The 24,971-nt window shown below is 40.9% G+C and overlaps 1 protein-coding gene across 6 annotated transcripts in view; it reads right to left on the reverse strand.

The window, feature by feature from the left end:
- Nucleotides 1-420: 420 nt before the first annotated feature.
- Nucleotides 421-24,971, reverse strand: part of MAPK9 (mitogen-activated protein kinase 9) — a 68,113-nt gene continuing 43,562 nt past the window's right edge. For 5 of the 6 annotated variants that reach the window (XM_070373498.1, XM_070373497.1, XM_070373499.1 and 2 more), the window contains 7 exons: nucleotides 14,548-14,713; nucleotides 13,035-13,106; nucleotides 9,414-9,596; nucleotides 7,877-8,001; nucleotides 6,174-6,237; nucleotides 4,868-4,939; nucleotides 421-3,483 (listed from right to left, as the gene is read on the reverse strand). In XM_070373498.1, coding sequence (XP_070229599.1) covers nucleotides 3,341-3,483; nucleotides 4,868-4,939; nucleotides 6,174-6,237; nucleotides 7,877-8,001; nucleotides 9,414-9,596; nucleotides 13,035-13,106; nucleotides 14,548-14,713 — 825 coding nt within the window. In that variant the 3' untranslated portion in view covers nucleotides 421-3,340. Of the gene's footprint in view, nucleotides 3,489-4,867; nucleotides 4,940-6,173; nucleotides 6,238-7,876; nucleotides 8,002-9,413; nucleotides 9,597-13,034; nucleotides 13,107-14,547; nucleotides 14,714-24,971 lie in introns of all 6 variants that reach the window. The other variant, XM_070373501.1, reaches the window with a different exon arrangement.

Consider the following 24,971-nt stretch of genomic DNA (forward strand, 5'->3'; position numbering starts at 1 on the left):
GCGGTTTTAAGTAGTAAACATCCTAAAGTACCTCAAAACCAGAAGCAGAATGAAAGAGGCTAATCCATGCAGAAAACCACAAGCACACGGGCACCACTAAGGATTTTAAGTGATACAAGGAAAGACTGATCGGCGGATTCTTCTGGCCACTCTTGTGAGAAAACAATTATTCCAAATATTCAGTCTTGCACTGCGTGGTTTTGAAAATTTAGCTTCAGGAAGTGGCAGAATATTTTCAGTAAGGGATCTAACAGAATCCCTTTTGCTTTTCAATTTAAAAACATCTATTAATATTGACTGAGATGACAACACTCCAATATCTGCTTGTGTTCATGTTAAATCTGTAATCAGAGATGGTGATGTAGAAATACACAGTCAAATGTCATTTAAAAACACACAAAAATTGGACATGTTATATACTTCTCTTTTAAAATGTATTTGTATTATTTTCACCAATCAAAACACACATAATATATTTTATTATAAAACATTAGGCAATGTTACTTTTGAGATATGCAATCTGAAAGGTCACACCTGTGTTTACTACCAGTATGAAACACCAGAGGAGTTACATTAGAAATCAACTGTATGAACTCATCATATATCATTACCATGACTTTACACAGCATCAAATCTGGATTCAGTCTGCCATTCAGTGTTTCAACTTTGGACTCTGGGTGTCAGTAAGGGGCCCTACCAAGCATTTTCTCCTTTCAGGACTGCAGCTCTGAGTTTCATGGTGCACAGATAAGCACAGAGCCTTGATTCTGTCTCCTGTTTCCACAGTGGATCAACACTGAGCAGGATGCTTCTAGAATGCTCTCCTACTCTGACAGACTCTGTCTGCTCTCTGGAACCTGCACTTGAAGTCAAGACCTGACAGGGGAGGCAGTCATTTCCTTTTTAACAAAAAACTAAGTCAACAAACAAAATGAACCTAGTTCAAATTCCAGGCTAATAATAAATTACCTGGTTTATAAAAATATGTGTCCAAAATAGTTACTTCCAGGGTTGTGTACAATATAAATTACAAAAATAAAATAGAAAAGATGAAAAATTGAGCACATTTTTCAGTTCTTTATCCAACACCAGAATTTATCCATGGAGAGCAGTGTGGAACCATCTGCATTGCACCAGGTCCCTGGCACGCCCCAGCTCAGGAGGGAGGGCCCTGAACTGGGGTGAGGTACTTCTATGGAGCTCTGCAGGCTGCAGCACCGTGGCCTGCCGGGGTGCACTCATCACTCGCTGGTGGAAGGTGGTCTTGGCAGGAAACCCGTCCACACCATCACGGACTTCCTCCGTGAACACAGGAGGAGTCAGTGAGCAGAAAGCCACTCTGTATGGCACCTAGCTCCATTTATAAACGGCACCTGGCTGAGTGTACAGTCACCCAGTGGGACTCCCACGTGCCCTCGTGTTCCTGTGCTGCATGTACATAAGCTGAGGACAGATAATGCATTTTTAAAGCTCTCCCCTTTCCTTTTATTTTCAAAGATAGATTTAGTAAAGTCTTTTTAAAGAATGTGTATTAGGTCATTTTAAGATGTTTATATATGTACAGCGGTAACCTTCTTCACCATACCATCAGGCCTCTGAAGCCAAAATAATCCTCAGCTATGTAACAGGTGTTTCTGCCCCAATCCAAGTTAGTATTCCATCTTACAGCTGAACATGTCTAAACATCACAATAGAAAACTATTTATTACTTCAATATTAATTTTGTTCATCAAGGGTTCCAGTTTCCAGTGACAAGACCAATAAGATACAAATGGTATAGAGAGAATCATATATTTTAGATATATTTATAATAAACTTTCTTAACAAAGTTCCTCCTCAGAACACATTCCATAGAATGTGACAATGTTGACCCAATAGCTTCCAAAATAACTGAACAAAAGATATGAATCTGCAATAGAATAAGCTCCAGGGGAAAGCATTACGAGCACAGGTAGCCATATGTGACCATCATAACTCCATTTCTGCAATGACACTTCAATACTCAGTATTTTACTGAATCTTGAATAATTTCCATATTAGTCTGAAAGTATCAATTTCAGGTGAGCAGCTTAAAATCAGGAAATATTTACTAGTTAGTAATTGCCCTTTAGGACAGCTCCTCCCTATCCCTCAGAAGGTCTTCCCTTAGGACCAGGAAACGCCTCCACAAAGTGGAAAACCACCACAAACAGCATTCTGAGCCAGCTTGCTTCCTAAAACAGACCAAAGGGGGTTTAGGTGGCTTCTTTCATAAAAGAAAGGAAGTCGAGGAAGAATGCTGTGTTGGAAGAGGGAAACTCTGCCTTGTGAAATCATGTATCTTACCCGAGAGGAGGTAAGAAAGGACCCAGTCCAGGCACAAGCAAAACAAGCACTCAGCAAGTGACTGCCATCATCTTTAGTGATCACTTCGTAAAATTCTACTCTAACAGCAGGTGATGGGGTCAAGAATCTATTTGCCATCATATGATTGACACGGGTGTTAGGTGGCTAATAAAGAAGATGAAGTTCTAGGTAGCACTTCAAATTAATAAGTCCAGAAGACCAAGAAAAAAGAGATGGGGTAGTAGGATTTTAAACATATATATGTTTTAAGCAGCATAAAACGAAACTTAAAATGCTATCGTGCAGTAAAACTGAATGTACAGTCATCCAGACTAACACAGTTTAGAGAAAACAAAGTATCCTGGTCTTAGCAGTGATAATTCTCAGCCTAAAACATGACAAATTAAAGAAAAGTTACATTTTTTTCATTATATAGATTTAATTATATTCCTTCTGAAATATGAAAGAAAGTTAATTCATACCCTAAAAGAAGGTAAGATATTATAATATGATGGTGGCCAATTAATACACATAAATCTATTTTTTTCTGGACAAACACAAAATTATTTAAGAGGATTGAGACAATTCTAGAAGCAGCACTACCTTGAAGATTATTTGGCTTTATAAATACTGATTTCCAAAGTGCTAGAGGGCAAATCCAAGCAAGCATTTGTGTCATGCATATAAATCCCAACAGTTACTGAGGATGAGAAATGATCACTATTACCGCACAACTTAAAAAGAAAATTCATATATTCTAATTGCTCACCTGAAATGACCTTGAACAAAATTTCTAAATGTGTGGTTTGTATTTTTTTTTTTTCTTTAGACGTAATCTGCTTCATTTTATAATCTAAGCAAGGCAAGCCTAGTACAACTGAGTAGGGGCAAGGCATCATGTTTCTTACATGCAGAACATGGAGTTTTTCTATTTGGTTCCATCAACTCCCAAGTATTTCACGCCCATGGAAGTGAGAGTTCCTTCACTGATGACAAGCTTGCTATTTCTAACTTATCATCGACAGCCTTCCAGGGGTCCTGTCGAGGCGTCCAGACTGCTGTCTGTGTCCGAGGCCAGCGTCTGCTCCGTGGACATGGATGAAATGTCATTGATGGACGACGACTGAGAAGGAGTGGCATTGCTGCTTACTGCTGCATCTGTGCTAAGAAAACCAAATATAATAAAATCTGAGGCACGACACTGCTGCAGATCCAGGCAGTGAGACTTCAGGCTACTTCTCAGCTCTGTCCTTTTGCAGTTTCCTATACTATTAGTATAAACAAGAAGTTAGTCGACTGTACATTTTGAACTTTTTGTGGAGTCTTTCTTTAGGCTCAAAATCCCAAATATTCCTCTGTCTTTCACTGCAATATTCTCTTTCTTCCTGGTGGCTAAACATCACACACATGTATAGTCATGTTAACTACTTTAAAAATACCTTCTGGTTTTAAAAAGATATTAAAAGAAAATTGTTGAATTTATCCTAAAACTATCAGTATCACAAAAGGCTCAAGTCCAAGTAGGATTCAAGTGTCATCAGACATTTCAATTATAATCATAAACACTTAATCCAAGGAAAAAACCATCAACCTTTGAAGAATTCTTTTGCAATTAAAAAATACCTTCTAAAAGAAGGAATGATACAAACAAGAAAAAAATAGGAACAAAATTTAGTGGACTCTTGTTCATTTTATTTTTGCCTTCTAAATCCCCAAAACTGATATTTTAAGGCAAATGAAACTGATCTGTTTTCCACTATCTATATTTTAGCCTGGTTTGAACAAAAACAAAACATCCAGGGTCTCAGAGGTCAGTCTTAAATTTGTGATTAGTTAACTATAAGCATCTAAATTTTTATTGAAGTTATATAATCTCCGGACACTTGACACATGTCATGCTGAATATAAAATTCAAGAATAAGAAACAGCCCCATATGTATTTACACGTGTGTGTGGTGTGCATGTGCTTTCCAGTGGGAGTGGAGTGAATACAAATGTGAAATAAATGTAAGTAAAGAGTTTGGTTTAAGGTAGAACCTTATAGATGGTATTATAAGTTAATACCATATATATTACGCCTCTAATAGTCATACAGCTTCCTAATTGTTAGTCAGACTTCTACCACTAAGATCAAGCAGAAAGATAGGAGAATTATATGAACAATTTTCTCAAAAGAAAACCAAATTCCACTTTATCTAGACTCATATTAATTTTCTTTTTTAATTGGTTGGGGGCAATATAAAGAAGGTCATGCACGTTGAAAGCTTGCAATTCAATTCCCCTATCTATAAATGAAAATGACGGTAGCTGTTACAAGGATGAACCAAGAAATGTTCACAAAACAGTTAGTTCGCTGCCTGGCATCAGTAAAATGTTAGCTGCCACAACCAGAGCAGACCAAAAAGAGAAAAGTATTTCACACAAGGAGTTTTCAAATCCGATGCTGGTCAAGGTGGCACTTAAAACACGCTGTTGCCATTTACAAAAAATGAATAGAGAGAGAAAAGTATTATGCAATCAAACTATTAAAGCAATCACTAACCTGAAGGTTGATCTTTCACAACACCATTCTTGCTTCTTTCTTCCCAATCCATTACTTCTTTGTAAATTAGCTCTTCAAATAGAAATGCAAGTTAGAATGCTTCATCAGTTTCTCTGCATCTCTAAACCCTGCTCCCAAATAAATTGGAACCACTCCAAGGACACTGTGATGTGCTATTTTTAACTGTGATAGACAGACAAGTAATAGTTTACCTAGACCAAAATATAATTTGATTCCTTGTATCTTTTCAACCAACCAATTATGAAGGCCATAAAAGTAGGGTAGCTCTAGATCCACTAGTTGGTTTTACAAAGTTGAGGGTAGGGAGAGAGTGAAAGAGAGACATGGGGAGTGGGGAAGAGAAGGAGGAAAGTACTAGCAAAGTGACTCTAACAGAACAGTTTAACTACTGGATATTCTCACATCTTTTTGCACAGTTTTTCCTCCACCATTGTGGTTCTTCAAATGTAAACTCCTCCAGATTGGCCAGAAATTGGTCTAGTTACCTAAGTTTTTTCTTGGTTTCAATCTCAGTTTTCCTCAACGTTCATTTGTCAGAAGAACTACCTATTAGGTAAGATACTAGCAGCGTCCTACAAGTTTGGTATTTGTGAAATAAAATCAGCACAGTGCAGGTGCCAAGCGAGGCTGTGGCTGTGTGCACTGTGGGTCACTGGTTCCCTGCAGCCCAGGGAGTGGCTCTTGGGCAGGACACGCTGCCATGTTTGACTTGCGCTGACCACAGTTCTCAGCTATTATTGATTCTGCTTTTTAATGAAATATTTTTAGTTTAACCTCTTTATTACTGGTTTAGTTTCTTGTGGGTTGTCTGGTTAGAGTGGTGGTAATAACTATTTGCATATTTTTGATCTGCAATTTCCCCCAAACTCTTATTTTAAAACGCATATATAACTACAAGGCTTACAAATACAGCAGAAGTTCCCTTGACCCCAGTGGGGTCTCTCATATCTGCTTTACAGGGGCCTGTGAATTGCGGTTACTCGATAGTTTGCAACACGTTATCAAGTTAAGTGTAATACACTTACTGAATTTAGTTTACAAATCAAGATTTGATAATGTGAGATGTGTGAAAAGCCTTTGTTTTTGTCTTCTGAAGCAAATATGCAATTCATACACGTTTCTCTCTAATTTTGTTATCTTCAAGTTCTTCATCTACTGGGAAGTGGGAAGAGAGAGGATAGAGCTGAAGGGTCTCCACCCCTCCCTTAGAAAGGCTACTGTCAAAAAGTGTTAAGTTGCCCCATTTCAAGAAATGTGTAACAATCAAAATAAATTCCATCTTTACCTTTCCATTCTTCAATTGCATGTTCTCTCTCTTCCAACTGGGCATCATAAATTTGGGGTGGTGGCTAAAAATTAAATTTTACAGGTAAAGTTAATAGTTGAAAAAATAATAAGGCATGAAGAAAATGAATCACTTGTAAGACTTCTAAAATACTTATAAAAAATAATAAAATAAAATATTTATAATATTGACATAATTTCATTCAATATGTGGCTTAAAGATTTCTAAGTATATTTACATTGGTTTCAAAATCAAAATAATTACGGAATAATTAACCAAAAAATAGACCTATTATAGTCCTGCTAATAATTACACTCTAAGGACATATGCCCAAATGTAATTATAAAATTAGCAATCACAGGCTGCTTCCTAGAGATCCATTCTGGACAAGGTACTGTGCTAGGAAACACAGAAGCTGCAAAATATATCTCAAGTTTTTATTTCTTCCTATTAGAACTCCCAAATTCAGTCCCCAAATCCTAAGTGGACTGCTTCAAAAATTTACTTAAAATCACGTTTATAAATCAAATTCTTTTCCTATAAAACAATGAATAAAATGGTGGTTAAATGCACAGGACAAAACCTAATAATAAGCATGTGAACGTGAACGTGAAAGTCACTCAGTTGTGTCCGACTCTCTGTGACCCCATGGACTGTATGGTCCCTGGAATTCTCCAGGCCAGAATACTGGAGTTGGTAGCCTTTCCCTTCTCCAGGGGATCTTCCCAACCCAGGGATCGAACCCAGGCCTCCTGTACTGCAGGCGGATTCTTTACCAGCTGAGCTATGAGGGAAGCCCAATAATGAGCATGCCACCATGTAATTATTTCACTTTCAACTAAAGACCATCCATACCAGGGATGCTACAGAAAAATGCACATGAGCATCACATTCAGAAGTGGAACTCCTCTAAAAGGTACCTCTGGGGAAGGACGTCCAGACCTGTGATTTTCAGCAAGTTTCTGAGCCTGACTGGATACCTAAAGAAGATAATAAAAGCAAAACCCAGGTACGGTACCAGGCACACAAATGGATGCCTAAAAAAGGTGATATTGTGATCACACATCAGCATTGACATAAATGAAGACAATTATATCACCACAGCATAAGCATGTTCACTCCTGAGGTACTTGGAGTTCAGCCCCAGTAAGGAGTCCTAAAAGGGGTTTGACCCCGGCTATAGCTGAGCACTGAAGAATTGATGCTTTTGAACTGTGGTGTTGGAGAAGACTCTTGAGAGTCCCTTGGACTGCAAGGAGATTCAACCAGTCCATTCTGATGGAGATCAGCCCTGGGATTTCTTTGGAAGGAATGATGCTAAAGCTGAAACTCCAGTACTTTGGCCACCTCATGCGAAGAGCTGACTCATTGGAAAAGACTCTGATGCTGGGAGGGATTGGGGGCAGGAGGAGAAGGGGCCGACAGAGGATGAGATGGCTGGATGGCATCACTGACTCGATGAACGTGAGTCTGAGTGAACTCTGGGAGTTGGTGATGGACAGGGAGGCCTGGTGTGCTGTGATTCATGGAGTCACAAAGAGTTGGACACAACTGAGCGACTGAACTGAACTGATATGGCCTCAAAGTAATCAGGAATCCTTTTAACCTTAAATCTTTGTGTAGCCATTTCAGACAGACAGACAGAAGATCCAGGGAAATGTATGCCCTGCCTTTACACACGTCTTTTCAAAATAGATGCTTACCGCTTCTGCTTCAGCAGGGTCATACCAAACAGTGATATAAGGGTGACGCAAAGCTTCATCTACAGAGATTCGCTTGTCGGGATCTATCACTAACATTTTTGATAATAAGTCTCTGGCTTGACTTGCTAGGGTAAAAACAAATATTAGATTAATAAAGTAACAATTTTAACCGGAGAATCACACAATAAAGAACTAAATGTGACAGCACAGACAGAACAAAAATATACTAACTCTGAGAAACTGGTGATAAATTCAGGATTATTAGTCTCTTTCTTTAAGAGTAAATCAAGCAGCCATTTCCTACAAACCAGGCTTTCAAAGGTGCTTTTGGCCTGAGTATGGGAGGGGAGAAGGACAGGGCATAAGGCTGACAAGCCATGGGCAGGGAGGGTACAGGAGCTAGGCTGAGCGTGGCACTGCAGAGAGGGCAGGCATGAAGCACGGGCAAGCCTTTTCTCTTGATGAACAGACTAAGCCACACAATGACTTCATATTTGCATCATATAGAACGGTTCACAGATCTCTCTGCTTTGCCTGTGCTGTGCTTAGTCTCTCAGTCGTGTTCGACTCTTTGCAACCCCATGGACTGTAGCCCACCAGGCTCCTCGGTTCTTGGGATTTTTCAGGCAAGAACACTGGAGTGGATAGCCATTCCCTTCTCCAGATGATCTTTCTAATCCAGTGATCAAGCCCAGGTATCTTGCACTGCAGGAGGATTCTTTACTGACTGAGCCACCAGGGAAGCCCTCTGTTTTGCCTACCTGTATACAATGTACACTTAGATAAAAAAAAATCTAGAGATTAGTAGCTAGAAAAAAACTTAACAAGTTCAATAACTTGGTTAAATACAAGGCTCACCTAGGTTTCAGCAATTAAAATTCACAGGTGGGACCTCCCTGGTGCTCCAGTTGCTGAGACACTGCAGTCCCGTGCAGGGGCCCAGGTTCAACCCCTGGTCAGGGAACTAGACCCCACATGCTCCACCTGAGAACTTGCACGTGAAACCCAAGACCCCAGACGCCACAGCGAAGACCCAAGACAGCCAAATGAATACCAAAACCAAACAAAGTTCACATGTGCAGGCAAAGGAGAGATGGAACTCTTCTGAATGAGGCACAGTTCGTCTTGATGCAGAGAAAATCAAATCTATTCTTTTCCCTTAAACACATTAAAATGTGATGGGCACAGGATAAGGGGAGAAGGCCTTTTAAAATTTCTGACTCTTCAAATGGGTGACAATCTTTATTCAAGTATTCTTTATACCTGGTAACAGTTTGAATTCCATTTGCTGTAACTAATATAAGAATCTTTGGACTATGTAAATATTTTGACCAGAGGCTTCAGTTTCGTCCCCTTTATTGAGGACAAAACTTCTAGGTCAATAAGCTTTCTTTCTGAAATGCCTTCATTCTAGCCTATAAATGACTTTGAGGGTTTTCAACTATTTCATCTTTCAGTTTTCACAGATTTTAGAATGCAAACATAAAAAAGCTTCACCAGATTATGAAAACAAGTATAAGAAAAAAGGATATCTTACTTTTAATTTTGTCTCGTTCAGATTCTGATGGGAATATCCAATCTGGAAAGAGTTCTTCAAATTTGATTCCAGGATACTTTGGTCTGTTTTCTACATAATTCCTCACAGTTGGCTGAAGTTTCTTCATGAAATCTGCAGATGGTGTTCCTAGCTGCTCAATAACTTTATTCCACTGATCAATATCTAAGGAGTCTCTTGAGGAAAATACAACTGAAATGCCTTATATTCATATTACATAAAGTTGCATCATTCAAAGAGAAACTTAAATTATACTTATCAATGAATAATTAATCAGGCCAGCTCACTGGGTCAGCAGAAGCATTCTGAAATAATATTCAAATAAGGTTTGGGTTCCTAGTTAAGACTATTAAAAAAAAAAAAACAACAAATAAGCTCTGCACCATATAAACTCTGGTCACAGTTTATTACATCAACACAATGAAGTCTTTATGGCTTCCTATTCTAGATCAAAATAAAGTTATCTTGAAGCTGAAGAATACCTATGACTGAAAGGCTTAAACATGAAAGTAGGTAATAATTATGTAGGCAAATTGAAATCAGTTCTCACAATAACGAGCTTCCCTGATAGCTCAGTTGGTAAAGAATCCGCCTGCAATGCAGGAGACCCTGGTTCGATTCCTGGGTCGGGATGATCCGCTGGAGAAGGGATAGGCTACCCACTTCAGTATTCTTGGGCTTCCTGTGTGGCTCAGCTGGTAAAGAATCTGCCTGTAATGCGGGAGACCTGGGTTCGATCCCTGGGTTGGGAAGATTCTCTGGAGAAGGGAAAGGCTACCCACTGCAGTATTCTGGCCTGGAGAATTCCATGGACTCTACAGTCCATGGGTTTGCAAAGAGTTGGACACGACTGAGCGACTTTGACACCTCCACTTCTCTTAATAAAGCTATGTTAGATATAAAGCTCCCTGAAATAGAGAGACCTAACTGACTGCTCAATTTACGGCTGGGAACCACCTTGTAGGCTTGGCAGGATGAGGTGCATGAGGGAGGGGACGGGAGCTGGGACTCTGGACTTTCTGAGCCCTCATCATGTCATCTCCCGCTGTAGCTGGGCTCCCACTGAGCAGCGACAGCTTTGAGAGGTCATTAAGTTTTACTTGGCACTGACTCTGGCTATCATTGCAATATAAATGAGTGTGTTTTATTTCCTTTCAAAGTACATGACCTAGGTTTCAGACTCCACTGTGTGTTAGTCACTCACTAGGTGTCAGGCAGTCAATCTCCCTTGGGTCTCATCTTCCTATTTGTAAAATGGAGACAAGGCCAGCTTTGTCTCTTTTTCTGGGAGCTTGAGATAACTGGCAAGATGAATGTGGAAAGTGATTCTAAAACCATAAACATTATATAAGAGAACACAAACCAGAGGAATCAAATAAATAAACAGAATCTTTAAAAAGTTATTAATTGAGGTATGTCTTAGAAAAATAAAGTGACATTACTGTGAAAGAACCTAGGGAACAAACACATGTTCTTCAAAGAACAAAGGAGGAGGCCCTCTCGTCTCCTGTAATGTCTTTCTTCTTCTTGGTATACCATCACCATTTTGCTCTCCACTGGAGCTTTCCATCACTAGTCAAACATAATTTTTTTCCCTCTCATCTTAAAACAACAGTCACTTTCCTTTGAACTTCCGTAGCTTAGCTACCGTTCCCATTTGCAGCAATACAGAGTTGTTTATATCTTTAATTCCCAATGTGCCATGCTCTCTTAACCATTCTTTTCACCCATCATTTCATGAAAACTGTGCCCGTCACAGTTGCAGATGGGCGCCCCTCAGCTCTCAGTCCTCAGCTTTGTGACAGTGTCCACGTGCCCCCCTCAGTAATCTGCTGCTGGGCCTCCAGGGCCCCGTGCTTTCTGAGGGGTACCTGGCAGAAGCTTTCTCTTTCTTATAAGCCACGAGGACTTCTTTTCTACCTTTGCTTATGAACCTAAAACAAATCTCTGACAACTGCAGTCTGGTTTCCAGAATCTTTTTCTATCTAATGTTTGAAAAAAGAGCAAAATTGTCTTTGGAAAATGATGCTAATCTCTGTGTGTGTTCTAAGGATGACATTAGATGACCTTATACATAAAATTATTATTACAGATACTGTAAGATGTTAATATGTAAACTAAGAATTTTAACATTATTTAATAACGCACCAAAAAGTACCCACACTTTTCATATTTGTACTATCTGAAGATATCACAGTTAATTAAGAAAAGAAAGACGCAAAATAAATTAAAAATTGAGACAAACTGAATGTTAAGTAGACACTTCTAATTATGTATCGTTAGGGAATTCCCTGACAGTCCAGTGATTAGGACTCGGTACTTTCACTGCTGAGGGCGTGGTTTCAATCCCTGACTGGGGAACCAAGATCCTACAAGCCTCGTAGCTTGGCATAATAAATAAATGTATCTTTAGAATACATCAACTTTTCCTTTTTATATTGAATTTATTTGCAAATTAAATATCTCCTATTTACAGTTTGAAACAACTGAATCTAAGGTAAGGCTATGAAAAATTGCTAGAAAATGTATTAGAACAAAATAAAATGCTATGTTTAACTTCACATAAAATCTGTGATGTGAAAACTATTAAGGAAGGTAAATAAAATGATAGGGATAAAATTTTTTCATTTCAAGTTTGTGTTGTGAAGATTTATATTGCAAGAAAATCACCCTCATAAAATCATAAAAATGAAAATTAATAAAATATATATAAAACATTGACTATACAACTTAATTTCTCTTAAAGATAACCATCAATCTGCCAGCAGAGACTACTTTAAGCTTTCATAACAAAAAAATAAAATCAAAAGACTAATGAAAATTTTAGGTGGTGAGAACACAAATGAAAAAGGGCCTATGTGAAGAACTAAGTTAGAGTAAAAAATATTGAAGATGGAAGAACATGAGGAATATGAGAAAAAGCTATTGAAACTATTATATATCTACTCTTCCTTATGCTACATATCATAATGGGATTTGCTGACCACAGTATAAGTTAACCTTTTGCATTTTATATTTATTTAGACTTCCCCACTGGGGAAGTCACAAAATAACCATCTAAGTGGATCTTCTAAAATTTTCTACGAAATGTCAGAAGAGTAACAAACAAAAAATTTAGCAAATATTGTTCCTCACAAACTTTTCCCTTTAGGTCTTATGTAGCATGCTTCAGTTCTTACTTTGGAGGAAAATATTCTATTGCATCCTGGTAACTGATGAAATAGTATATTGAACAAATTACATAAGAATATTGGCCTATTAAATTTAGACAACTCCCTAAATAGTTAAATTAATTAACTAAATAGTATTTTCATTTAAACACCAGAATACATTTGTCAAAGAGTAAATGCATTTCTTATAAGCTATTTTTAACAAAATTAAGAATATAAATTGGTTTAACTTAATTCTATGTGTTAATAAAATTGTTAAGTCAAGTAAAAGAGAAAACATAAAATTGAGCCATTTGATCTGTGATACTAATTTAACAAATATAATCAAGACCTCCTTAGAATACAGTCTAGAATTACGACATTTTCCTTCTGAGCTCCTGTTGCCTTTGGTATTTATGGAAAACATGGCCGGGAAGGTCCCCGGGAAGGATACGATCAGTGCCTTGGAATATCACACAACCTTTCACCAGCTCTCCCATGATGCAACCCACTGACCAGATATCAACTGAAAATAAAGTGAAATGACAAAATTATGAAGTGCCATGAACAAAACAAAGGTGAGGAAAAGATTTCTAACAGTGCACTAAACACATAAATATGGAAAATAAACGGGCAGTTAAGGGTGAACTGTTTTAGACAGTATGAACGATTGCTGACCTCTATTTTGGCTTTCAGTTTGCAGCAATCTTGGCTTTCAGTGCCAAAGAGTCCAATACTTTACAGCTTCAAAGACAAAGTCCCAGAAATTAGGAGTGCCTGTCCCCAGAAAGCTGTTTCCAGGCACGAGCCCACCCCGGCTCCCGGCCTTGTGGTCAGCACCGGGTATCTCCCTGTGAAGGATACAGTCTCTTCCTGGGAACAGGACTTTATGGAGGACCATTTCTGCCATGATGCACCCGACAGACCAGATGTCCACTACCAAACACCAGGTGATTAAAAGCAGCCAGAGACCGCCCCCATGCATGTCTTCTCTCAAATCCCCTCCCAAACACAGACAGACCCAGCTTGTTAGTAGGACTCGTGTGAAATATGAACACCATGTCTCCAGAATGATCCATTTCTAAACTGTCAAGGCAGCGGGGCCCCACAGGGCCAGGCTTGTTTGGGTTCCAGGCGAGGGCCAGGGGCGCCTCAGCTTCTGGCTGTTCCCCCTCCTCTGCGGGGCCCAGCTGAATCAAGGCCTCAGAAGCCCAGACAGAGAGCTCTTCAGTACTGGTGTAGGTGGGGTTAGAGACGCTAACGGGACCGAATTTCCTCCCATGGCCATAGAGGACTGGAAGGCCACAGACTCGTGTCTCTCTGAATGGGAGCACAAGTTCTAAAACATCTGGATAAACTTGAAGCTCAGCTCATTTCAGATGACTTAGGCAAACTTTCAGACTCCTTTTTTTTTTTTTAAATAAGTAAGTGTGATTTAGTTCTTTTTGACAAATTTTTCAAAAGCTAAGTTTCAAAGAGCTCTGATATTGCTAGAATAAGTTTTGCTGTTAAAAAAAAAAACACACCAATTTTACACACAAAAAGCACATGCTGTATTATTCCATTTATATCTAGTTCAGAAATAAGAAAAATCAATCTATGGTGCTGGAAATCAGGATAATGGCTTCCCTTGGGAGTTGAGACCCAGAGGGGTCCTGGGGAGGCCTCAGTTATGCTGCTGGTTACATGGGTGTGCTTCAACTGAGCTGCACACCTGGGATTCACATATTTTTTTTTTGTAAGCATATTATACTTTGATAAATATTCAAAATATTCATTTCAAAAGTTAATAATTTTAACCAATGGAAATATAAAATTATTTCTCATCTGTGAACCATGATAATCTATGCATAACACAGTCTCCATATTATATTTCATACAGTTCACAGGAAAGAGAAGAAAGCTCGTGATGACTAATAGCACTAATTTTAAACATTGCGGCCTCTTCCAGTCCTGTCTGTACTCACCGTTCTCTTTGTAGCCCATGCCCAGGATGACTTCAGGTGCCCGGTAATACCGTGTGACCACATAGGGAGTCATCATAAAGTTGGTGCATGCTGTACGAGCCAGGCCAAAGTCGAGGATCTTCAGGGTGCAGTCTGACTTTACTACAATGTTACTAGGCTTCAGATCCTAGGACAGAGAAGGTTAAAATTAATACAGTGAACCAAAGCATGCTAAGTAAACAATCTCACGTTGATTAAAGATTTGTGAGGTCAGTGACCACTGAAGTATGTGAGAGCGCTGGGAGAAGGAAGAAAGTCAGAATTGAACCCTGGAATTTTAGAATCATGTTGGAAAACCTAACTCTCAAATGGAAACCACAAAGAGCAGTCTAGAGAGGCCAGACGGGTGCCCTCATCCTCCGTGTGGAAGCCTTTGTGACACTGCTCTGCTTAAATCCTTGAGAGTCTCTACAACATCCTGTCCTCCCTCCTGCCACGCCCGGTCATCCTTCAGTTCCCAACATTCCGGTTCTTCCCTGCTACCCATCAGAAGCACAATTCAAGCCCTATGTGTAACTTACATTTTCTAGCAGCCACATTAAAAAAAGTGACTAGAAAAGGGAAGATTTAATTTTAATAATATTTTCTTTAATCCAATAGTGTATTTCTGTAGTATTCATTTCTAAAATGTAACCAACATATAAACATTATAGAGATATTTTACATTTTTTGGTACTGTCTTTGAAATCCAGTATTTATTTATAATTATAGCCACATTCTGAGTACTTAATAGCTTCATGTGGCCAGTGGCTATGATACTGGACAGCACAGGGCTAGAATTCTCAGGCCCTAGAATCTCCCAAAGGCTTCTTCTTTCTTTGGAAGAAGAATCCCACGATTACTGACACGAACTTCCCATCCCCTGGGACCTGCCATTCCCCGGCATACACACTACTCTTCAAGTCCCTTCTTCACCCCTCCCAGTGAGCGCTCTGTGAGAGGAGGCCTCAAGGTCTCTCTGTGCTCCCAGCATCTGGAGTCTGGCACAGCAGATTCTCAGAAAATGTTTGCAGGTGAATGTACACATCACACTCCACCACACTCTCAACACAACTCATCACAACTTCTGCAGCTTTTTTCGTTGTTACTCTAGGGCCTTTCTTTATGGTGATCCCCTACATCCTAGACCCTTCCTCAGGCTACAGGAATTTGATTCTTGCCTGGAACTTTGGCCTGAAAACTCATCCTACAAACTATGACTTCTAAACAATCTATTATTTTGACAAGTGCCTTCCAATGTGTAGCTACAATGTCAAATTGCCAAGTCACATCACACAGTAAATGATGTTTTAGGACCAGCACCTGGCTGAAACTTTCCAATTGATGCGTCACCAATGGGCATAGGTGTGCCTTGAGTGACAGCTGCCAAAGGTTACTGGGATAAGTAGAACAACATTTAAATTTACATCAGTCAAAACTATGTTTCATTACTGCTAAGGGCTTTCTTTCTGAAAATTCGGAATTCAGTAAAATATAACATAACTATGCATTGCTTAAAAACACAATGAAAACTCCTACCAAGCCCATGCAGATGCACTGGTCCCTGGCTGGTCCCAGAGCACTTCCTCCATGCATGTCCCAACATGAAGTGCTGAGGGGAGCATGGCCAACCCCACCCACAGCTGCGAGGCTGCACAAAAGCAAGCATGGGAAGAATAGGCACCACACTCAAACCAGCGACCTTTTCCTGTGAGGAGGCAGTAATGCAGCTAAGGTAAAACAAACCAATTTGTTCCTAGGTTCCGTTTTTAGAACTAAAGAATATGTGAAGAACGGGTATTTCAGGATACAAATTGCGCTTAGTCGCTCAGTCGTGTTCAACTCTTTGCAACCCCGTGGACTGTAGCCTGCCAGCCCCCTCTTTCCAAGGAGATTCTCCTTTTTATACCCCATGGACCATATAAAAAGACAAAGAGATGTGACACCGGAAGATGAGCCCCCAGATTCGAAGGTGTCCAGTATGCTACCGGGGAAGAGCAAAGGGCAATTAACAATAGCTTTAGAAAGAATGAAGTGGCTAGGCCAAGTGGAAACGACACTCAGTTGTGAATATGCCTGGTGGTGAAAGTAATGCCTGATGTTGTAAAGAACAATACTGTATAGGAAGCCGGAATGTTAGGTCCATGAGTCAAGATAAATTGGAGATGGTCAAGCAGGAAATGACAAGATTGAACACTGACATCTTAGTAATCAGTGAACTAAAACAGACAGGAATCAGTTCAGATCAGTTGCACAGTTGTGTCCGATTCTTTGCGACCTCATGGACTGTAGCATGCCAGGCTTCCCTGTCCATCACCAACTCTCGGAGCTTACTCAAACTCATGTCCATAGAATCGGTGACACCATCCAACCATCTCATCCTCTGTTGTCCCCTTCTCCTCCTGCCTTCAATCCGTCCCAGCATCAGGGTCTTTTCCAATGAGTCAGTTCTTCCCATCAGGTGGCCAAAGTACCGGAGCTCCAGCTTCAGCATCAGCCCTTCCAATGAATATTCAGGACTGATTTCCTTTAGGATTGACTGGATGGATCTCCTTGCTGTCCAAGGGACTCTCAAGAGTCTTCTCCAACACCACAGTTCAAAAGCATCAGTTCTTCGGCACTCAGCTTTCTTTATAGTCCAACTCTCACATTCATTCATGACTACTGGAAAAACCATAGCTTTGATTATATGGACCTTTGTTGGCAAAGTAATATCTCTGCTTTTTAATATGCTGTCTAGGTTGGGCATAACTTTTCTTCCAAGGAGCAAGTGTCTTTTAATTTCATGGCTGCAGTAACCATCTGCAATGATTTTGGAGCCCAAGAAAATAGTCTGTCACTGTTTCCATTGTTTCCCCATCTATTTGCCATGAAGTGATGGGACTGGATGCCATGATCTTAGTTTTCTGAATGTTAAGCTTTAAACCAACATTTTTACTCTCCTCTTCTACTTTCATCAAGAGGCTCTTTAGTGCTTCTTCGCTTTCTGCCATAAGCCTGGTTCATCTGGATATCTGAGGTTATTGATATTTCTCCCAGCAATCTTGATTTCAGCTTGTGCTTCATCCAGCCCAGCATTTCTCTGAATATAAGTTAAATAAGCAGGGTGACAATATACAGCCTTGACATACTCCTTTTCCTATTTGGAACCAGTCTGTTGTTCCATGTCCAGTTCTAACTGTCGCTTCTTGACCTGCATACAGATTTCTTAGGAGGCAGGTCAGGTGGTCTGGTAGTCCCATCTCTTGAAGAATTTTCCACAGTTTGTTGTGATCCACACAGTCAAAGGCTTTGGTGTAGTCAATAAAGCAGATGTTTTTCTGGAACTCTCTTGCTTTTTTGATGTGATCCAATAGATGTTGTCAATTTCTGTTTCCTCTGCCTTTTGTAAATCTGGTTTGAACATCTGGAAGTTCATGATTCACATACTGTTGAAATCTGGCTTGGAGAATTTTCAGCATTACTTTGCTAGTGTGTGAGATGAGTGCAATTGTGCAGTAGTTTGAACATTCTTTCACACTGGCTTTCTTTGGGACTGAAATGAAGGACCTTTTTCAATCCTGTGGCCACTGCTGAGTTTTCAAAACAGGCTGCCATATTGAGTGCAGCACTTTCACAGCATCATCTTTTAGGATTTGAAATAGCTCAAATGGAATTCCATCACCTCCACTAGCTTTGTTCATAGTGATGCTTCCTAAGGCCCACTTGACTTTGCATTCCAGGATGTCTCGCTCTAGGTGAGTGATGACACCATCATGGTTATCTGGGTCATGAAGATGTTTTTTGTATAGTTTTTCTGTGTATTCTTGCCACCTCTTCTTAATATCTTCTGCTTCTGTTAGGTTCATACCATTTCTGTACTTTATTGTGCCCATCTTTGCATGAAATGTTCCCTTGGTATCTCTAATTTTCATGAAGAAATCTCTAGTCTTTCCCATTCTATTGGTTTCCTCTATTTCTTTGCATTGATCACTGAGAAAGGCTCTCTTATCTCTCCTTGCTCTTCTTTGGAACTGTGCATTCAAATGGGTATATCTTTCCTTTTCTCATTTGCCTTTTGCTTCTCTTCTTTTCTCAGCTATTTGTAAGGTCTCCTCAGACAATCATTTTGCCTTTTTGCATTCTTTCTCTTGGGGATGATCTTGATCACTGCCTCCTGTACAATGTCATGGACCTCTGTCCATAGTTCATCAGGCACTCTATCAGATCTAATCCCTTGAATCTATTTGTCCCTTCCGCTGTATAATCGTTAGGGATTTTATTTAGGTCATACCTGAATGGTGTAGTGGTTTTCTCTACTTTCTTCAGTCTGAATTTAGCAATAAGGAGTTCATGATCTGAGCCACAGTCAGCTCCCAATCTTGTTTTTGCTGACTGTATAGAGCTTCTCCATCTTCGGCTGCAAAGAATATAATCAATCTGATTTCGGTATTGACCATCTGGTGATGTCCATATGTAGAGTCTTCTCTTGTGCTGTTGGAAAAGGCTGTTTGCTATGACTAGTGTGTTCTCTTGGCAAAACTCTGTTTGCTTTTGACCTGCTTCATTTTGTACTCCAAGGCCCAATTTGCCTGTTACTCCAGGTATCTCTTAACTTTCTACTTTTGCATGTAAAGTAGGAAGTCAGACATGAATGGGTGAATTTAATTCAGATGACCATTCTATCTACTACTGCGGGCGAGAATACCTTAGAGGAAATGGAATAGCCCTCATATTCAACAAGAAAGTCGAAAATGTAGTACTTGGGTGCAGTCTCAAAAATGACTGAATGGGTTCCAAGGCAACCCATTCAGCATCACAGTAATCCAACTCTATGGCCCAACCAGTAATGCTGAAGAAGGTGGAGCTGAATGGTTCTATGAAGGCCTATAAGACCTCTAGAACTAACACCCAAAAGAGATGTTCTTTTCAGCACAGAGGATTGGAATGCAAAAGTAGGAAGTCAAGAGATACCCGGAATAACAGGCAAGTTTGGCCTTGGAGTACAAAATGAAGCAGGGCAAAGGCTAACAGAGTTTGGTCATAAGAATGTGCTCATCATAGCAAACACCCTTTCTCAAAAACCCAAAAAAGACTACTCTACATATGGATATTGCCAGATGGTCAATATCAAAATTTGATTATGTTCTTAGAAGCCAAAGATGGAGAAGCTCTATACAGTCAGTAAAAACAAGACTTGGAGCTGATTGTGGCTCAGATCATGAGCTCCTAATTGCAAAATTCAGGCTTAAATTGAAGTAGGGAAAACTACTAGGCCATTCAGGTAGATCTAAATCAAACCCCTTATGATTATACAGGGGACGTGATGAATAGATTCAAGGGATTAGATCTGGTAGACAGAGTGCTGAAGAACTGTGGATGGAGGTTTATAACATTGTATAGGAGACAGTGACCAAAACCATCCTAAAGAAAAAGAAATGTGAGAAGGCAAAGTTGTTGTCTGAGGATGCCTTACAAATAACGGAGGAAAGAAGAAAAGCAAAAAAAGGCAAGGGAGAAAGGGTAAGATAGACCCAACGGATGCAGAGTTCCAAAGAATGGCAAGGAGGGATAAGAAGGCCTTCTTAAATGAGCGACGCAAAGAAATAGAGGAAAACAATAGAACAGGAAAGGCTAGAGATCTCTTCAAGAAAACTGGACATATCAAGGGAACATCTTTTGCAAGGATGGGGATGATAAAGGACAGAAAGTCCTTACCATTAAGGACCTAACAGAACCAGAAGAGATTAGGAAGAGGTGGCAAGAATACACAGAAGATCTATACAAAAAACATCTTAATGACCAGGATAACCATGATAGTGTGGTTACTCACCTAGAGCCAGACACCCTGGAGTGTGAAGTCAAGTGGGCCTTAGGAAGCATCACACTCTGATGCTGTTACAGAGCTGTACTCAGTATGGCAGCAAATTTGGAAAACTCAGCAGTGGCCACAGTACTGGAAGAATTCAGTTTTCATTCCAATCCCCAAGAAAGGCAATGCCAAAGAACGTTCCAACTACCATACAACTGCACACATTTCACATGCTAGCAAGGTTATGCTCAAAATCCTTCAAGCTAGGCTTCAGCAGTATGTGAAATGAGAACTTCCAGATGTACAAGCTGGGTTTCAAAGAGGCAGAGGAACCAGAGACCAAACTGTCAACATTCAATGGATCATGGAGAAAGCAAGGGAGTTCCAAAAAAAACAATCTACTTCTGCTTCTTGGGTTATGCTAAAACCTTTGTGTGATCACAACAAACTGTGGAAAATTCTCAAAAGAGATGGGGATACCAGACCACCTTACCTGTCTCCTGAGAAATCTGTATGTAGGCCAAGAAGCAACAATCAGAACCTTACATGGAGTAAGTGACTGGTTCCAAATTTGTTAAGGAGTACAACAAGGCTGTCTACTGTCACCCTGCTTATAATATGCAGAGTACATCATGGAAATGCCAGGCTGGAAGAATCACAAGCTGGAATCAAGATTGCCAGGAGAAATATCAAGAACTTCAGATACGCACATGATATCACTCTGATGGGGAAAGTGAAGAGGAACTAAAGAGCCTCTTGATGAGGGTGAAAAAGCTTGCTTGAAACTGAACATAAAAAAACTAAGATTATGGTGTCCGGTCCCATCATTTCATGGCAAACAGGAGGGGAAAAAGTGGAAGCAGTGACAGAATTTCTTTTCTTGGGCTCCAGAATCACTGCAGACAGTGACTGCAGCCATGAAATTAGAAGGTGCTTACTCCCTGAAAGGAAAGCTGTGACAAACCTAGACAGCATATTAAATAGGAAAGACATCACTTTGCCAGCAAAGGTCCACATAATAAAAGCTATGGGTTTTCCAGTAGTCATGTATGGATGTGAGAGTTGGACTATAAGGACGGCTGAGCACCAAAGAATTGATGCTTTCTAATTGTAGTGCTGAAGAAGACTCTTTAGAGTCCGTCAGACTGCAAGGAGATGAGACAGTCAATCCTAACGGAAATCAATTCTGAATATTCATTGGAAGGACTGATTTTGAAGGTGAAGCTCCAATACTTTGGACACCTGATGCAAAGAGCTGACTCACTGGAAAAGATCCTGATGCTCGGAAAGCCTGAAAACAAAAGAAGGGGGTGGTACAGGAAGAGATGGTTAGATAGCACCACTGATTCAATGCACATGAATTTGAGCAAACTCGAGGAGATAGTGGAGGACAGAGGAACCTGGCGTGCTATAGTCCACGGGCTTGCAAAGAGCTGGACATGACTTAGCGATATGACTTAACAACATACTTGACCACCCAGCAGCCCCTGAAATCCAGCCTGGCCTTGAACTAACACAGCCACACGAACAAGGATGATCAGAGTAGTGTCATCCAGCCTGGTGAACTGCTGTGTGGTTAGAAAACATGCCCATGCCAGCCACGTCTACCTGTCAGAAGAGTGTCCTCTCGCACCGATTTTGTTGGACTGACTGCCATCCAAGTAAAGACGGACTTTACTGCCATCTACTGGACAACTATGATAGGCAAATGCAAACCTGTGGATCAAGCTGTGGAGAGGTGTGGATTTTATCCTGGCCGGAATGGTAGAGGTGGCCGTGTTGGGAGGCAAGGGAAGGTGCCTAAAGAGGTCCCGGGGATTCTGAGGGTTCCCCACACACACGGCCCCATCAGTCTCCACACACAACCAGAAGCAGCTTTCCACAAAGGAAGTGGACTTGTAGTTTGAAGATGGCAGAGTAAAGACGATTCTGCCCCTTCAAATCCTGAAAACCATCCCAAAGAAGGAAAACAATACACAGTAAAATACAAATGAGACCTAAATCTGGGGGCTTGACGCACAGAGTATGGGGAGGCATCCCTGCAGCAGCCAACAAGGGTATACGAAACACCTGTAACCAGACAAGGACAGGAGCAGAGGAGTCGAGGCCGAGGGTGTCGTCATCCCTCATCAGCTCTCCGTCTAGAACCCGCTGACTGAAGAAGTTTAACAACTGTCCACCGACTTGACTTCCTCACATGTACCTATGACCGCTTACTCGGATGATTGTATCTGGGGACAGGAGCTGAAGCAGACGTTTGGAGAAGTATTAGACATAAGTTCTAAGTGGACACTGAAAGTCAAAGACTCAAAACAACATCATCATGCCTCCCCCAGCTGGTGGTAGGGGGTGGTCATGGAGGCCAGCTAATAAATGGAGACTGGTCCAGATCTCTTCCAACTATATTATGACACAGGCCTGGGGCAAAACTGTGAAAGACTGGTGTCCGTCTCACATGGTTTCTGATCCTCTTATCTAATCAGTATGGGAGAATGCATTTGCCTAATCAATGACTATATGACACACCTAAGGCCTTATTAATCTGCTCTGGCAACAACACCGTGTCCAGTACAGCAGCTACAATCAGGACCCCTGGTCAGCTAAGTCTCGGTGGTCGACATTCTCTAGCATCCATCTAGTTTCTTCAAGGGCTGGACTAGTGAATTAAACTGAGCTAGGAGGGACCACCACCCTGACATTTTTAGGCTCTAATGGTGGTGGTAATCTCCTCCATTCTCCCCCATCTCCGAGTTCAATACCGTTTTTGATGTACTGTCTTGGGGATGGCAGTTTCACGTTTCCACTTGGCTTTGCCAATCAAGATAACTCAACTCCAGACCAAAGAACAAATGCAGGGGTCAATCTGCCAGGAGTATCAACTGTCGAGTGTATCAGTTCCAGTCACATACTTGAGGACTGGGAAGATGACTGCTGCATGGACCACGGGGTCCGTTTTGGACCACCAGACTCGTACACTTCAGGAATGAACAGTGCAGAGAATGACGACCTGCTGTGGCTCCGAGATCAACCACCTGGTGAAAGGGACTATGGTTTGTCTCTTCCCCTCAGGAAGGGAGGCTCACGAGGAGCCTGCTCTTGACCTGTGTGCAGAAGCAGAGCTGAGAAGGACAGGGGTGGACAGTGGTAGCCATGAAAATGCCTGTCTGTCTCTCTCCTGTGGGAGTGCAACTGACAGACACCCCCTGACGTGCCCTAAGCCTCCCCTCCGCTCACGACAAGGCCATAAGTCCCACAGCGGCTCTTGGCCAGCAACTGCATATGGAGAAGGAGGTCCTTTCCTATGAGATACTGGATTCCTCTAACAGACAGCTTCCAACCCTTCTTCACACCCTCTCTATGCCAAGGGGTCAGACTGTGCTGTCCCCCGCCAGCTTTCCCACCTCCTCTGACTCCCTCCTTCTGTTCTTCCTCAGAGGCCTTCTCCCTGCATCTCCTGCATGTCTAATGCCATCATGGAACACTAATGCCTTCAGTGAAAAACCTCATATGCTCTATGGGGATGGAAGTCAGCACACAGGAATAAACAACTTGGCCAAGTGGAGTAATCCCAACCTCAGTGAGTGGCCCACAGTGAGATAATGTGGACCACAACTCTGGAAAGGGCTGCAGAATTGAATGACAAGTACTGCAGAAGGCAGGATGGGGTAGGGAGCAGGATGCTGAGGGATTTTCAGGGGATGGGGGTGGGGGAGGAAGGTTCGCAGGAAGGTAAAGGCAGACCTCTCAGATCCCCACAGAAGATCTTGGTTCTTTCTTCACTTCCAGTCAGTTCAGTTGCTCAGTTGTGTCCAACTGCAGCACGCCAGGCTTCCCTGTTCATCACTAACTCCCAGAGCTTGCTCAAACTCACGTCCGTCGAGTCGGTGATGCTATCCAACTATCTCATCCTCTGTCATCCCCTTCTCCTCCTGCCTTCAATCTTTCCCAGCATCAGGGTCTTTCCCAATGATTCAGCTCTTCACATCAGGTGCCAAAGTACTGAAGCTTCAGCTTCAGTATCAATCCTTCCAATCAATATTCAGGGTTGATTTCTTTTAGGATTGACTGGTTTGACCTCCTTGCAGTCCAAGGGACTCTTCAAGAGTCTTCTCCAACACCAACACCACAGTTCAAAAGCATCAATTCTTCGGCGCTCAGCTTTCTTTATGGTCCAACTCTCACATTCATATATGACTACTGGAAAAACCATAGTTTTGACTATATAGACATACATATTGAAAATTACCTTAAATATGAATGGATTAAGTGAACCAACCAAAACACACAGACCAGCTGGGTAGATGAAAACATGTGCGTGTATGCACTTAGCACATTACTTTACTTAACCTCTCCAAATTGTATGTAATTATCTTACATTGTTTAGGTTAATCATGTCTCTATTATGGCTTGCAATTGTAATTATCTTTTTTTTGGTCTGGATATTGATTGTGAAAACTGATAAACATCTTTTATTATTGTGATTATGTAACTATTGTATCATGATTGGTCAACAGAAAATAACACAATTCTGTAACAGTAAAACTATCACTTAATAGAAAAAAAATTCAAAGAAATTCTAGCCTTATAGAATGACAGTGCCTTCATGCAAGAAGAA

The sequence above is a fragment of the Bos mutus genome, chromosome 7, assembly GCF_027580195.1.
Source record: "Bos mutus isolate GX-2022 chromosome 7, NWIPB_WYAK_1.1, whole genome shotgun sequence".
NCBI classification, from domain to species: Eukaryota; Metazoa; Chordata; class Mammalia; order Artiodactyla; family Bovidae; genus Bos; species Bos mutus.